The sequence below is a fragment of the Carassius carassius genome, chromosome 10 (assembly GCF_963082965.1).
Source record: "Carassius carassius chromosome 10, fCarCar2.1, whole genome shotgun sequence".
Taxonomy (NCBI): domain Eukaryota; kingdom Metazoa; phylum Chordata; class Actinopteri; order Cypriniformes; family Cyprinidae; genus Carassius; species Carassius carassius.
The window spans coordinates 5,803,769-5,819,861 of NC_081764.1; the positions used below are offsets into that span (position 1 = coordinate 5,803,769).

The 16,093-nt window shown below is 40.3% G+C and overlaps 1 protein-coding gene across 1 annotated transcript in view; it reads left to right on the forward strand.

Annotated features, from left to right (window-relative positions):
• LOC132151619 (membrane-associated guanylate kinase, WW and PDZ domain-containing protein 3) overlaps nt 1-16,093 on the forward strand; it is a 112,257-nt gene that overhangs the window by 73,424 nt on the left and 22,740 nt on the right. Inside the window, exons 2-4 of the mRNA XM_059559860.1 lie at nt 822-938; nt 11,058-11,177; nt 14,537-14,743. Of these exons, the coding sequence (XP_059415843.1) occupies nt 822-938; nt 11,058-11,177; nt 14,537-14,743 (444 nt within the window). The remainder of the gene's footprint in view (nt 1-821; nt 939-11,057; nt 11,178-14,536; nt 14,744-16,093) is intronic.

Here is a 16,093-nt window from a genome sequence, read left to right on the forward strand (position 1 = left end):
TCAGTCTGCATCAGCACGCATCCTCCCTCTTCCTCTGCAGAGCAACTCTCTGTGAACTCTCCCAGAGTTGTGTCTTTGGAGTTTGGCAGAAAGAGGGAGAAAGTGAGGCTTTTAAAAGTTCTGTGTGGAGGGTTTTCATTAAGTTTCACTGTCAGCTTGTTTGTGAAGTCTTTTCTGAGTTAGCAAAGCTTAAAAGAGACTTATGCCATGTGTTTTTGTGCCGCTGGCTCTCACATTGTTTGTGCGTCTGTATGTGCAGAGTAAGATGTCACTCTAGTCCTAGAAAATGGAAAACAATTGGGGACTAATAGAAGGTATTTTTCGTACAGGGAAAATACAAGTCGTTTTTCAACCACAGAGCAAACTGATCTTTTGCTTCCATTTTAAGTTCATAAATCTTGTCTTGTGATTCTCAGATTTTATCTCCTATAATTTTTCTTCTATATCTCCAAAGGTTTTTACAAGAGAGCTTAACAAAATGAACTTTTTGATCAAATGATCAGAGCTGTACTATTCATATTCACTGTATAGCTCTATACACTTAGCATAGCATGTGTCAACAATTGTCTTGATTTTTAAATGTAATCATGTGATGTTTTTCAGAAGTTTTATGCTTTAAATAGGGTGAGCAACCCATTAAGTCTTGTTATGTCTCATTGTCTTATGAAAGAGCGATCTCAGAGCAAGAATGTGTCCCTCCTGGGAGTTAGTCTACATTATAATGCCAAGCCTACCTACTTCTGTTTCCATAACCTTTGAAAGGATTTATAAATTTCCGTTTGCCTTTATCTCTCTCTCTCTCTCTCTCTCTCTCTCTGCAGGTAAAGTGCTGAATGCTGATTTGAGGCATTATCTTAGCCTGCAGTTCCAAAAAGGATCAATCGACCACAAACTGCAGCAAGTGATCCGAGACAACCTGTACCTGCGTACTATTCCATGTAAGTCACACACATACACTTTCTTTAAAAATAAATATATATATATATAAACTTTTGGTCTGTACTGTATATATTTATGTTTTCTTTGCAATACTGTTTTACACAAAAAATATTTTTCATAAATATTAAAAAAGTATGACTGAAGAAGTGCAAGTAATGGTAAGAAAATGTATAAAATACATTACAATAAAATACAATTTCATACATATAATACAAAATATAATTATGCAAGATAATTTATGAACATATATATGTCCACTCTGTCTTTCTCTGGCAGTCTGGTTATCTCATCTTACCTCTTAGTCTTTTCCCATTTAGTGTTTAGAGTGAATCCTTTGGCTGTTTCTCACACTGGTGTGTCTATAAGTGTCATTGTGGAGACAGAGCCTCTCCTCAGGTGACATCTTTCGTGTTGGTCTGGCCCTCTCCAGCACACCACCGGCTCTCCTCTGTGATGCGCCACATGAGATGCTGTTTCTCTTGAGACTTGTGGAGTGGCTTTCTGAGAGCATGTTTCTTCTCCGAGCAGTAGTACACTGCTCATTACTTTCTCATTCAGCTAGTTCGTTATTCCCTATTCAGTCTAATTTGATAAGTGACAGTGACAAATGTGTCATGAAACACTCTGAGGGGCAAATTTACTGCGACATTTTAGTATGAGATATTTCAGTGCAAAAAAATAAATAAATAAATCTGCTTCTTACTTACACGCTACCTACACTTCCTGCAGCATAATCTCTTTACCTGTTTTATAAAATCATTTCAGTCTTTTTTAGGAAAAACATATCTTTCAATAAAATCGCCATTGGCTAGTAATTCTTTAGTTTATTCGCCAGACTGACATATTGTTTTACACACACACACACACACACACACACACACACACACACACACACACACACACACACACACACACACACACACACACACACACACACCAAATTACATCAAATCAGCTTATCTTTGTAAAATGGCACAACTTCTTAAATCTTACCTTCCTAATCAGTCAATCAAGCATCATATTATGACATTATGATAATTAAGCACTATTTAATTATATAACTATAGTAGTTAGAACTAAAACTTGCTAACCATTTATGAATGCTTATTTGTCCTTTAAACTGATGTTGGTCATTCAGGGTTTCTATTAAAAAAATTGCAATATATAATAGTAATTATTAGTAAAAGATATTACTACTAATTCTATTACTATACTAACAATAAACAACTCACTTAGGATTAATGAGCTGCTCGGTTCATGAATATTAATCAGGTTGTCAGCATTCGCTCACACTGATTTGCTGAAATCAAAACAGGCACAGCAATAGATGAACACCAGCCAATGAGATTGTGCTTGCGCATTAGCTCAGCCCACTACAGGAGAAACCGGCATCGAAAGGATTGCAATGTCTGCGATTTTCCCATGGAATTGGGCTACTTTAACACTGTTGCCGCTGGGTTTTTTTTTTATGTCTGCGGGTTTAAGCAACCCCAATAACGTGATATTTAGCCCCTACATTTCTAAAGAACCCCTTTGAAATGCGATTGGGCTAATTTTGAGAAGTAATTGGTTGGGTTTTGCGAAACCCTGGAAACCCTGACCGGCATATCTTCTGCTTGTTCTTAAAAACTGAATAATTCTAAATTAAGTCTGTTATTTTGACAGGAAAATACAACAAAGAATATGTTTACATGTAGCATGTCGAGAATGCATGGCAAGCAAGGCTCTCTATATCCGCAAAGTGACCGCAAGTCACGTACCTTCACACTAGAGTTCACGGTGTGCTGCGTATCAACATCCATTGAGATGAATAGAAACAGCATAGATCGCTTGACGGAGAGCACTCAGTTTTCAGCGAGTGAAAATATATCTGTACTAAACTTCTAATTATTGATAAATTAATTTTAATGCAAGTTTGTCACAAACCATACAGAACCTGAATAATTTTTTTCCCTTATCTGGTAATAAAAATACAAATAAAAAAAACGGAAAAAAAAATAACATTTGATAATTGATTATGGTGTACACTACATAAAATATAACAAAACACTGTGAAGTATTATAACAATGTAACATTTTTTTCATTTTGAAAAGCATCATTACTCCAGTCTTCAGTGTCACATGAACCTTCAGAAATCATTCTAATAAGCTGATTTGCTGCTCAAGAAACGTTTATTATTATCAATGTTGAAAACAGTTGTGCTGCTTAACATTTTTGGTGGAAACCATGATGCATTTTTTTCTAGAATTTTTTTTGAGTAATAGAAATTCCAAAAGAACAGTGTTTGGTAAAATAATAGAAATCTTACATTATAAATGTATTTACTTTCACTTCTTATCCATTTAATGCTGAAATCTTACTGACCACACAAAGTTTCGAATTATGCTGGAAGATATATTGTAAGATATAGTTATGCTGTGGGATGTATAGTAAATATTTTCCTAAATTAATATCCTCCGATACTTTTTTGCAAAACAATAGAAGTCCTCCATACCTCATGCTGTTTCTTGCTCTTTGTAGCTCCTGTCACTCTGAGTATACTTTCAGCATTAGAAATGAGCAACTAAAGTATATTTTTAATGATCCATGATCATCACGCTCATCGCCAGTTTGCGCGCCTCATCCCTGCACTGATTGTTTTGTGAAACTGTCAAAATCGAATCAAGACTATTGCAAAGAAGCTGTTATTGAAGGCAGCCTGGGGCAGTGCAAACCATATTAGACTTTACAGAAAACATGCAGCTCTCAGCAAAGCATGCTATGTGTAAAGAGGGCGTTTACATAGACAACTTAAAGGCACAGCAACAACAACAACAACAATAACAAAAAGACCATACCATACCATAAGTGGACTTGAGAGGAAGTGACCCGTTTAAAGAACTTGAAATACAGCCAGTGGAGGCTGTTTAGCTGTGCTTTTTTATCGCTGGCAATAAACATAGACATTAGCTTTTATTTCCCAGCTGTCAAACAGTCAAAAAATATACTTTTTTGATTAACACATTTTTGTTTTATTTCTGGATTTTTTGAAGTTTAAAAGAAGAATTAATTATGTATAATTCCCCCGCAAGAATTACAAATTACTTTGGCAAATTAGCAGGCTTGAGACAATCCGAATTCAAATGAAAAGCAAAGAATTTCCACTGGATGCCAATTTAAGCATGGCATCCTCTTCTGTTGTCCTTTGTCTGTAAATTATGAGAAGGGCCTGAAACGGCAGGGTAAAGGGGAAAAGTATAAAAAAAAGAGTTGGAGGAAGAGAGAGCCTCCGGTGTTTGCAGCCACAAAGCTGCTTTATGGAGCTATGAACAAAAGCTCTTAAAAGCTCCTGTGACGGAGAGGCATAAAGAGTAGCCTAAGGTGCCACTCATATCCTTTCTCCACCAGAATGCTGCTGGAGCAGGTGCAAACCTCTTTTAGAACTGGCCTGTGATTAAACTGACTTCAGAGGCCGGCTAAGATTATTATCGCATAACCTGCTCACAACCTGCTGCAGCACAGTCTTTGTTTATAAGAGTACTGTAAATGATTTAGTTTCTACTGAGACGGTTATGTCACAAAGCCATAAAGCATTTGTGGAAGATGTGTAGCATTTTGCAAAACGAAAGTCTGGAATAGTTGAACATACTCTGATGTTGGGATTCGTAGAACAATGAGTATTTAAACGTACAGTATGGGATTTTTGGCCACCAGGGGTCACTCAATCAAAATAATAACATAAGACGTACTTTGATGACGTCGGGTAAGAGTGTGGGCTCATGGGAGTTGTTGTCATTGGAACACACGCTCTGTCGCTCCCCACATTCTGCACTCATTCTAAATTAGTATTTTGACAATCACGTCTTTTCGAACGGAGAGATATATGAATTATCAGACCCCTATCAAATCAATATTCCATCTAGCTAGTAGTAATATATGTTAAATAACACTGTCACCTTTCGTTAATAATTATAATTACGTTTATACTATGATATCGAACAAGATAGTGAACTGCATTTGAAGCTACTTTATCCAGCTAGATATAGAACAAATGTGGATTTACATTATACTATACATGAGAGCTAGTCCGTCTGCGTTTTACACAAGACATCATCGTTTCAAAAAATATACGGATAGATACAGGTAGCTGAATGGATGCATATCTGTTTATTAGAATGCAAGCGAGTTCGGCATCTCTCTGTAGTTTCAGCTTGTCATGAAGCTCTCTCCATCTTGGAAATGCAGCTCCAATATTTACCCGTGTCTTGTTTCTTCTCTTGTCCCCAAAACCTTCTCGGGTCATTTATTTCACCCGTACGTTTGCGCTTCACAGAACGTGCAGGCAAAGCATAATCATGATCCATAACTAAGTTATTGATTGAGGTATAAATACTAATATAAACAATATAAATATAAAATATAATAGTCTCGATCAAGGCTAGCTACTACTTTTTCTTTTTCGTCTCTTCTTTGCTTCTGTTCACCTTTGTATTTGGCGTTCCACAGGAAGTTAGATAAACTAGAGGGGTCAAAGGTTATATGACGCCATAGACGGGCGAGAAAACGGAAATAAAGAAACATGCCGTGTCTTCTAATTAAACTATAATTTTCTCCGAATTTGAAAGTTTGTGGAAACTGTTGGGATAATGTAAGTACACAACTAAAAAATATATATAACATAGATATAGTGATTTCTGCTATTTTTAAATCAGAAAAATTACATATTGTGCCTTTTAAGGGTCAAATTTACTCTACTGCAATTGTTTACTTGATTTTGAACTTACTCTGCTTTATTTAAATGTAATTTATAATATTCTAATGTTTTGGCTTAGATGTAAATTTAATATTATAAGTAGTGGTGGGCTGTTATCGGCGTTAACATGCTGCGTTAACGTGAGACTCTTATTGTGCGATAAAAAAAATATCGCCTTTAATCTATTCTCAAAGTTGGGTTGGGAGCTGGTTCTATACTAAGCAACCTATGATGACCTTGATATTTTATATAACCGACTGGCTGAGGCCAGCCTAAAAAGATGCTGAGGACAGTTGACGGGCCACTGCTGCGCATTGTCACGAAAGCTTATCTTTTTCACATGTTTTTAAGCCTTACCGCTTGTCGATTTAAACATTAAAGCATCCAAAAACAAGACGCGGAAAAGCTGAACAGAGTAGCTGGTTTCTCACGCGCTGTGTTTGGTGCACACGAGAGAGATCAAGAGCCGCGTATCAAAAAGACCCGCGTAAAAAAATATGCAACGCATACGCACTGCAGACGGAGTATGTGTGAAACAGGCGTAAGGTTGTTTGCACCTTGTGCAATGTGGAATTAGTTAACAGCTTTTTCAAGCACTTTGTGATGCATTTTGGAAAAAGGAGATGAGCCCCTTTTCTAATGCACCACCCAGCTTGATAAACCCCTTCTCAAAGACTTACTGTTTGTCAGTTTTATTTGGGTAACACACATATTCTGAATGCCGTCGGCAGAATTCGAATGAGTTAAATTAAAAAAATTAATCTATGCCCACCACTAATTATAAGTTACATTGTTATTTATTTTGTGCTTTAAGTATTTAATTTTTTAAGTACTATTGAAAGTTTTGGTTGAAGATTTAAAAAAAAGTTTTTTTAGTCTCTTATGCTCAACTAGTCTGCATTTATTTGATTAAAAATACAATAAAACAGTGATATTTAGAAATATTTTTACAGTTGAAAACTCTATTTTATAATATATTTTAGAAAATAATTTATTCCTGTGATGTCAAAACTTGAGTTTGCAATTTGGTGCTTAAGAGACATTTCTTATTAATTATCAACCATTTTAAAATTAGTAATGTTGCTTAATATTTTGTTAGAAAATGCAATTTATTTTAGGATTCTTTGATAGAAAGTTTGAAAGCATTTATGTGAAAAGGAAATCTTTTGTAACATTATAAATGTCTTTTCCTTGCTGAATAAAAGTATTAATTTCCTTTAAATTATTGTATTTTATTAAAGCAAAATCCATAACAATGAACTCAATTTACTTGTGATATTTGATAATAATTTTCTTTCATGTGGACAAAGAAAATAATGTGGCTGGAAAAGTCTACACCTCTCCTTGTCACACACCTGGACTCATTTTGTGTGTTTTTTGCCCCTGTGACCCAGTTTCTGTCTCTATGTGGTTTGATTAGTTCCCAGGTGTGTCTAGTCATTTCCGCATGTGTTCCATGTCCCTGGTAATTAAGTCATGCCATCCACCTGTGTTTTCCCAATGATCCCTTGTACAAAAGCCTTGTCCTTTCAGTTCTGTTTTGTCGGGTCTACTCGTCTACTTGTTACTTGTCAACTCGTCTACTTGTTACTTGTCAACTTGTCTACTTGTCCACTTGTTACCTGTTACTTGCCACTTGCCACCTGTTATTTGCTTCTTACCTTGCCTATGTTTGATTTAATAAATCCTTGTTTCGTTTATCCCTCGGCTCCGTGTTCCTTCCAGCAGCGTAAGCCGTGACAGAAGACCTGACCTAAAAAGTTAAAAACTGCGTGTTTTCCCTCCGTTTTGTTTTCCGTTTTTTCACAGTCTTTTTCTTTCCGTAGTGTGTCATGGATCCCCTCTATCGCCCCGAATACCTCCTCCTTCTGCTGGAGCAGGAGGGACTTTCTCTCGAGGACCATACTAGACGGTTTCTCTGGCTAGCTAATGCCACCAGCTACCCGGACCACGCGCTCTGCACCTTTTATCACGCCAGCCTGAACTCTAGGTGCAGAGCGTTGTCGCCCGAAGATGGTCCTTGGGAGGATTTCGCCGCATTCATAGAGTGGAATCTGGTGAGAAATGGGTCACCTCTCACGGTCGGCCCAATGGAGGATCTCGCCAGGTCCACTCTGGACCCAGAGCCCAGCCTACAATCTCCCCACGGTACGAGGCATAAGCCCGAGCCCACCGATGACGGAGAGCCAGAGAGCAACCCGTCAGACCAGGTGCGAGAGCCGGCGACACTGCCCACCACGAGGGAGCAAAATGTGGAGCGCCAAATGGGTCAAAATGAGGGGGTTTCCAATTCACCTATGCCAGATCCTCTGTTAAGCCCAGGAAGGGCTCCTGATCTTCCGTTAAGCCCAGGACGGGCTCCTGATCCTCTGTTAAGCCCAGGAAGGGCTCCTGATTCCCCGTTAAGCCCAGGACAGGCTCCTGTTCCCCCGTTAAGCCCAGGACGGGCTCCTGATCCTCCTGTAAGCCCAGGACGGGCTCCTGATCCTCTGTTAAGCCCAGGAAGGGCTCCTGATTCCCCGTTAAGCCCAGGACGGGCTCCTGTTCCCCCGTTAAGCCCAGGACGGGCTCCTGATCCTCCTTTAAGCCCAGGACGGGCTCCTGATCCTCCGTTAAGCCCAGGACGGGCTCCTGATCCTCCGTTAAGCCCAGGACGGGCTCCTGAACCCCCGTTAAGCCCAGGACGGACTCCTGAACCCCCGTTAAGCCCAGGATGGGCTCCTGATCCTCCTTTAAGCCCAGGACGGGCTCCTGATCCCCCGTTAAGCCAAGGACGGGCTCCTGAACCCCCGTTAAGCCCAGGACGGGCTCCTGAACCCCCGTTAAGCCCAGGACGGGCTCCTGAACCCCCGTTAAGCCCAGGACGGGCTCCTGATCCTCCGTTAAGCCCAGGACGGGCTCCTGATCCTCCGTTAAGCCCAGGAAGGGCTCCAGCCCCAGAGCTTACTCCAATGCCTGCTCCTCCAAAATTCCCACCCTCCCACCCACTCCTGCCTCCTCCTCCGCTGTCGTCTGGCTGCCCCTCTGCTCGCCCTCAGCCTACCATCATTGTGGTGCGAGCTCAGCGGGACCGCCATCCTCCAGCGACGCCTTGGTCGGCGTCTCCCTCACCTCCGCCTCCAGCCTCTGAGGCCTGGACTCTGCCTCGGCCCGTTGACCCGTCGGCTCCACCATGGCTCCTAGCTCCTTCCTCTCCGCCGTGGCCCGGCAGTCCGCAGGCTCTGCCTGGCTCCCTCGTCCCTCCGGCTCCGCCTTGGTCTGGCGTCGTCCATCCTATGCCTCGGGACTCCACTCCTCCGGCTTCGCCTTATCCCTCCGTCCCTCCGGCTCCGTCAGGCTCCTTCATCCCCTCGGCTACACCTCAGTCCTCGGTCACTCTGGCCTCACCGCGGCCTTCCGGATCCACATCGCCGCGTCAGTCACCAGAGCCATCAGTTCCGCCTAGGACCTCCGGCTCCTCCCCGTCACCCTGGCTCTTCGGCTCTCCGTCTCCGCCTCGGGCTCCTCCTCCACTTGCTCCGTTGCCGTGGGTCGAGTCCCTGGAGTCGGTGACCATTCCTCCTCCATGGCTCCTTCCTCCGTCGGCCCCACCTTGGGCCGTTATGGCTGTGGCCTGGGTCCTGCTGGGTGCCTCCTGCTTCAGATCCTTCCTGTCTCCTCCCTGGCTCCTCCCTCCGTCATCTCCTTCCTCTGTGGTCCCTGTCTGCTGGCCTCCCTTTGTTGTTTCTACGGTGCGAGGACGCACCTACCGGGAGGGGGGAGTACTGTCACACACCTGGACTCATTTTGTGTGTTTTTTGCCCCTGTGACCCAGTTTCTGTCTCTATGTGGTTTGATTAGTTCCCAGGTGTGTCTAGTCATTTCCGCATGTGTTCCATGTCCCTGGTAATTAAGTCATGCCATCCACCTGTGTTTTCCCAATGATCCCTTGTACAAAAGCCTTGTCCTTTCAGTTCTGTTTTGTCGGGTCTACTCGTCTACTTGTTACTTGTCAACTTGTCAACTCGTCTACTTGTTACTTGTCAACTTGTCTACTTGTCCACTTGTTACCTGTTACTTGCCACTTGCCACCTGTTATTTGCTTCTTACCTTGCCTATGTTTGATTTAATAAATCCTTGTTTCGTTTATCCCTCGGCTCCGTGTTCCTTCCAGCAGCGTAAGCCGTGACACTCCTCTCCTTTCCTCTCCTTCCTTCTTTATCATTATTTTATGGATCTTGAGCAAGTTAACCCCTTTTAACCTTGCCAGTGGATATTCACTCATCTTTAACCAGTGCTGTTGTTCCAGTTCCCTCTTCTTGTGGCATTTGAACAGTTGCTCTCCCAGGAAAATGTAAGGAGTCCGTTTTTAATATTATTTGCTCTTAAGTTAGAGTCAAGTCTCCGCAGACACTTGACTCTGGCATTTCAGTTTGCTGCTTCTAATATAACTGTCCTTCAAATGACAGTAGAGCCTGGTGGCATTTCCAGACACACACATGAACAGAGCCGAGAAATGTCATCTTTTATTTTTGGCCTTTTATTTAGCAAGAAATGCCACCCTCGGATGTCTCTTATGAGGATTTTGCTGCTAAACAACCCACCTCTGAAATTAGGTCCAAACATGTACAGGTTATGTTTGATATTTTTTGAGCAAACACACTCACGCAGGCTGAAACACAGAGAATTAACATTTTTATCTTGGTTTAGGGGTGAAAAAGCAGACATCCATTAATAGTTCACCCAAAAATGGAAGCTCTCTCATCATGTTCAAATCCATATGATTGTTGGTGTAGTATTTTTTTTAAGACTACTACACTGCGGACGCACAGTTTTCAAAAGTACCAAATGCTTCAGAGACTGAATCTCATTTTACACAGTCTGTGCACACATTCCTCCTCTTGTGTCACCGACTCCCTTCTAAATGGAGCAATCTGTGACTATACTAAGCTTGAATAACACATAACACAAGATTTCCTGTGATATGAAGTAATTTGACCTTGTTCTACACAGTTTGGCTAATAAGTACATCTCTCTGTGTGTTTCCAAACCATTTACACAGGAAATATGTTAAAGCATGGGCTTTTTTAGTCTTTTAAAGCCTCACAAATGGTGAAAACCACCCTTTTTCTTTCCATATAATCCATCCAGTTTCACAATTCCAGATTCGGAATCCCAGTTTCCAAATCTCATCTATGGGAGATCAGTTCTATTTACAGTTTCAAATGGAGTGCACTTGTTTTCAAAGGAAATGCTGAAACGCAACCAGGGAATCCAATTTTAATTTTGCTCAATCTGAGGCTGTGTTTAGATCGACTCAAAGTTTGCAGTCAAGGGGATTGTGGGTGTAGGATATTCTCACCAGAACTGGTTCACTGTCTCTAATTGTGTTTGTTTTTCTGGAAGGTACCACCCGGCTGCCCAGAGATGGGGAGGTTCCAGGAGTGGACTATAATTTCATCAGCGTGGGGGATTTTCGCATCCTGGAAGAGAGTGGATTACTACTAGAGAGCGGAACATATGATGGTATGAAACACTGTTTCCATACTGATATTTTTTTCATACAAACTGACATGAATGATATCTCAAATCATATGCCTTGTTGGAAAGTACATTCACTGTGGCCCCATTGACACACACACACACACACACGCACATGCACATGCACATGCACATGCACACACACACACACACGCACGCACACACACACACACACACACACACACATGCATGCTATCACACAGATGTACACTAATCCTGGCAGACTGTTCCTTAAAGAAATAGTTAACATCTGGAAGTCACAGTCGGGTTTTACAATACATTTACTGGATTGATATGACATTTTACCCTTAATGCAGCATTACTGTCTTATCTCTGTGTGGTCATGCTTGAGCAATAGCAAACAGATGCTAGGCATTTCTGATCCCCTCATTCCAGTAGTGTGGATACATTTACTACTCTCAAGGCAGCTTTTAATGTAATCCTGTCTAAGCTAGCTTGGCCGAATTAAGAGTTGGTCCTGATCAATAAAGATTTAGCGCTTGTTAAAAACACACACACACACACATAAAGAATCTCAATCTGTAAACATGATTAGACTATGGCACAATTTACTGTACTTGCTGCCTATTGAGTCACATGTCAACATCATTTTTAGTCCAAAAACAGAGAAATGTCCTGTGCTCACTTGGAATAATTTTCTTTTATTGGCATGGTAAAAAAAGATCTTTGTCTCTTAATACATAATAATGATATATTTTAAAAAAAAGAAAATGTCAAGGGCCTTCAATGACCAATAGGGCTGTTAAATTGTTAATTATTAAACTGTTCGAATTATGTCTTTATTTATAGTAATACATGAGGGAAAATCATGCTGTTTGGACAAACTTTTATAATAATAATAAAACTAAAATAAAAAATCATATTATAGTAATGAGTCCAGTTTTATAGTACTTATGAAAATATGTAAAGAAAGCAAACAAATCTTAATCTTAAAATAGTCCTTTTTAATTTTTGGATGGAAATATGTGTGCTACTTTGGACCTCTTATATTGTGTAAAGGCAATACATCTCTGCAATCTGTCCACATTCCTCCATTTGATTGATTTTCATGTTATAGCTGCACTTTATGTGCACCAGAATTTTTTGACAACATTATGAGAATGCGGGGACAACGTTCCCCTCGTTGTGGGATTATACGACTCTCTGCAGATTACCGGTGACAGATGACGCTGTAAATCTGCTCTGATACGGAGTGTGGCACATACATTCTGATTCCGTCATGGTAGCTGAGTGCATATGTGTTGATTAATCAAGGTTACTGCATGATTAATCTCAGTCTCAGACCCTTGGACCATGAGGTAAATGACTGATGCATATGGGACACAAAAGTGTAAACACTTCAGGAGTGTCGAAGTCGTCAATGGATTGGTTGAATTCTACAGGATTTCCGTGAGACGTGTGTGTCGCGTTCTTTAGCATTCTGCCTGGAAACAAAGATACCGTGGCGCCAAACCCCTCACGAAAGAAGAAAGAAGCCGTGTTTACAACTGACGACGAGCACTTAACAGGATCAACTAAATGCTGGATTTTCAAAAGTATGTGAAATATTTAAAGTTCTCGACATATAATTTTTTTAATATGTCCGAGAGTTTTACACACCGGTCTGTTATTGTGGCGACATTTCCACACCTCGAAATGTGACAATAAACAAAACAATCTGTGATTTGGTTTTTTGACTTGTCGGTCAAACGGCCTCATGGGCGTGCCTTGGCCAAGGAAAGCTGCCATAAATTACAGACCTTCAGTCGTCAGTCTGAAGGTCTGGCTACGCGAAACTACTGCATGATGAAACGGCTCTTACCTAGCATTTATTTCAAACTGTGCTCTATTTATTAATAAAGAGTTGTGTTGCCAGTGGGTGTTTATCTGTGGAAGGAGATGATCTTTGTTGATAAGAAGTTGTTTAGTATACTAAAATGTCTCTTTAAGAAGAAAAATTTGATATCAATTCTTAACTCTTCCAAGTGGTATGGAAAGTCTCTTATGCTCGCCAAGGCTGCATGTAATTAAACCTTTATAGGTTTACTTGCCCCTTCATGTCCCATTAATGAAGTCCAACTGTGGTTAGTTGATTTAAATGTTCAAGCATCCCTTCTTGTCTCATTGTGCTGCTCTGCACCAAAATAAGCAGCAAAATGGACCCAAATTTATGTCTCAGTGAGAATACAGTCTTGGAAACATGTTGTTTTCACCTGATGATGCATAAAATGTATAGCAAATGTTAAGGTAGCAGCACAAAACATTCCCTTATGCTGTGACACTGGATAGCAGGAGATCTCATTTGTATAATGAAGAGAGACAGAGAGGGATAGAGTGAATATTCATCACCGCATATTCATGAGAGGTGAGTGAAGTTGTCAACAGTAGTTAATTGCTTGTGAAAAAGCTTATTCCCACATGATTTCAGTTTCTATTTGCTAATTAAACTCTTTTAAATTTACAATCTAAAAAGGAGAGGATTAATCTTTTGGCTGATTACAAGGATTATATTTTATTTTGAATATGTGACCTTTAAAATCTTTTTTGTTCTTACAGAGACGTTAATGATGTCTAGGGGAAGCATATTTATTTCGAGGATGAAGGGAGCAAACAAACAAATCAACAAATTTGGATAATTTAAATTAATCAGCATATAATTGGTGAAGGTTGAACGGTTGATTTGAAAAAATCATACTGAGAGTGATTTCTTTAGTGTTACATCAAGTGGGAATAATGAAGCACAACCCTTCAACACACACACACACACACACACACACACACACACACACACACACACACACACACACACACACACACACACACACACACACACACACACACACACACACATACACACATATTGACATGTACCACCAAATTAGAAATTAAATTGAATACATTATGCTGCTCCACTGATTGGCTGTGCCATTGTTTCTGATGCATATTAATGAACTGTTTTTGCATGAAAAGGTAGAGGGAAAAGTTTCATTACTGAATCCAGTGGTGAGTGTAATTACTTTCAAGGCACCACCGAATGGAAAGAGTATAACTTTTCACACTGCATATTGGATTGTCGGCACCTAGATCTCCGTTTTTGAGAAAGCTGGGACTGAGGAAGAAAGCGAAGGTAGTGATAAAGAGATAAATTTGCAGGCAGCTCTTGTCTCAGTGTTCCAGAATCAGCTGTTTCATCGGGTTTGTGGCTTGTTAAATCAAAGATAATGTAGCAAAAATGTTGAATAAGTCATAAAAGAAGATACTTTAAAACTTCAGAGGTATGATTCAAAGGTATCATGAATCAAAACAGTTTTTTTGTCTTTAAACAAGGCACTCTTTATTGTCAGGTAACTTCTATGGCACTCCTAAACCTCCTGCGGAGCCCAACTTGATTCAGCCTGACCTGGTCGACCAAGTTTTATTTGAGGAGGATTATGGCACCGAAGTCCAACGAAAGCGAACAACCTCTGTCAGCAAGATGGACCGCAAGGACAGTGTGGTCCCTGAGGAGGAAGAGGATGAGGAACGGCCACAGCTCCCAAATGGCATCCCAGGTCAGTGGACAGACTTTAATGTGTGTGTGCTTTAGTGAACCAAAATGTGTACAATTGCAGTCTAAAAATTCCCACCCATGTTGACACAGACTGTGGGACTTTTACTTCAACTTAAATTTATCAGATAGCTGCCAGTACCACTTTATATTAAGTGTCCCTTATACCTGTGTACTGTACTTACATAGTAACTAGATGTGTACGTTGTATGTAATCACAGTGTAAGTACACATTGGTGCATAGTATCTAAAGCTCTAATACTTGTGTAACTACACATATGTAACAACCCTCAGAATGGTATGTGTAAGTACAAATGTATAACAGGACTAACAGCACTTTTTGGTAAAGAAAGTGTTACACTTAATATTAAATTTATCATGTAATTACTCTGATGTTACATAGCAGCAGCCAGTAAGTTAGGCTTTACATATAAATTGTGGTTGGTGTCCAAAATGTTGCACTTTATATTAAGTGGACAGTTCCTGAGGAGTTACCATGTACCAGTACACTGGTATTACAGTGGTGCACCAACTCCAACTCGAGAACCAGCTCCTCCCACTTTACATATCCTTAAACCTACCAATCTCCACCCCCTGGATCCCATTTCACCCCAAACCTACCAATCTCCACCCACTGGACCAAATGCTTCCAATTACTCTTATACATTTTGTTGTTACAAAATGTAGTTATATATGTCCTCTTATACATTTGTACTTACCCAAACCATTCAGAGGGTTGTTACATGTGTGTAGTTACAGAAATATTTCAGCTGTTGATACTATGTACCTATGTGTACTTACACTGTGGTTACATACTACATACACATGCAGTTACTTTGTAAGTAAACTGGTATTAGGGACACTTAATATAATGTGGGACCAATAATTTAATACAAATATATTTTTACTTTAGTTGCTGTGCTTCTGTCAGTTCTGTATTAGTAATCATACACTTCAGAACTGCAGCCTAAAATGTCTGCAACTGTCAGAACTTCATTGGAGGTTAAGATTAATCGCAAAGGGAATTAATTGGCAGTGGGGGAGCATGTCAAATGAAGTGATCAAAGACTGCCGATTTTGCCCTGCAAGAAAGAAGTCTTTAATATTCCTGAAATTTGTCTCAGACTGCAAATCTTTTACAAAATCACTGTGTGCTTGAGGCTTTTAACCTGCTGTCTGCTTCACTCATGTGCAAGTGATCAGTCTGAGGCCTTACATGATCTCTCAGAGAAGAACCCTGTCCTTTACTCAAGGAGAAATCAGCACCGAGAGGCAAGCTTTGCTTAAAAAATAGCCAACCCCTGTTCACATGCTCTCGTTAGTTCACAGTATAACCATATAATCCTTTTGAGAT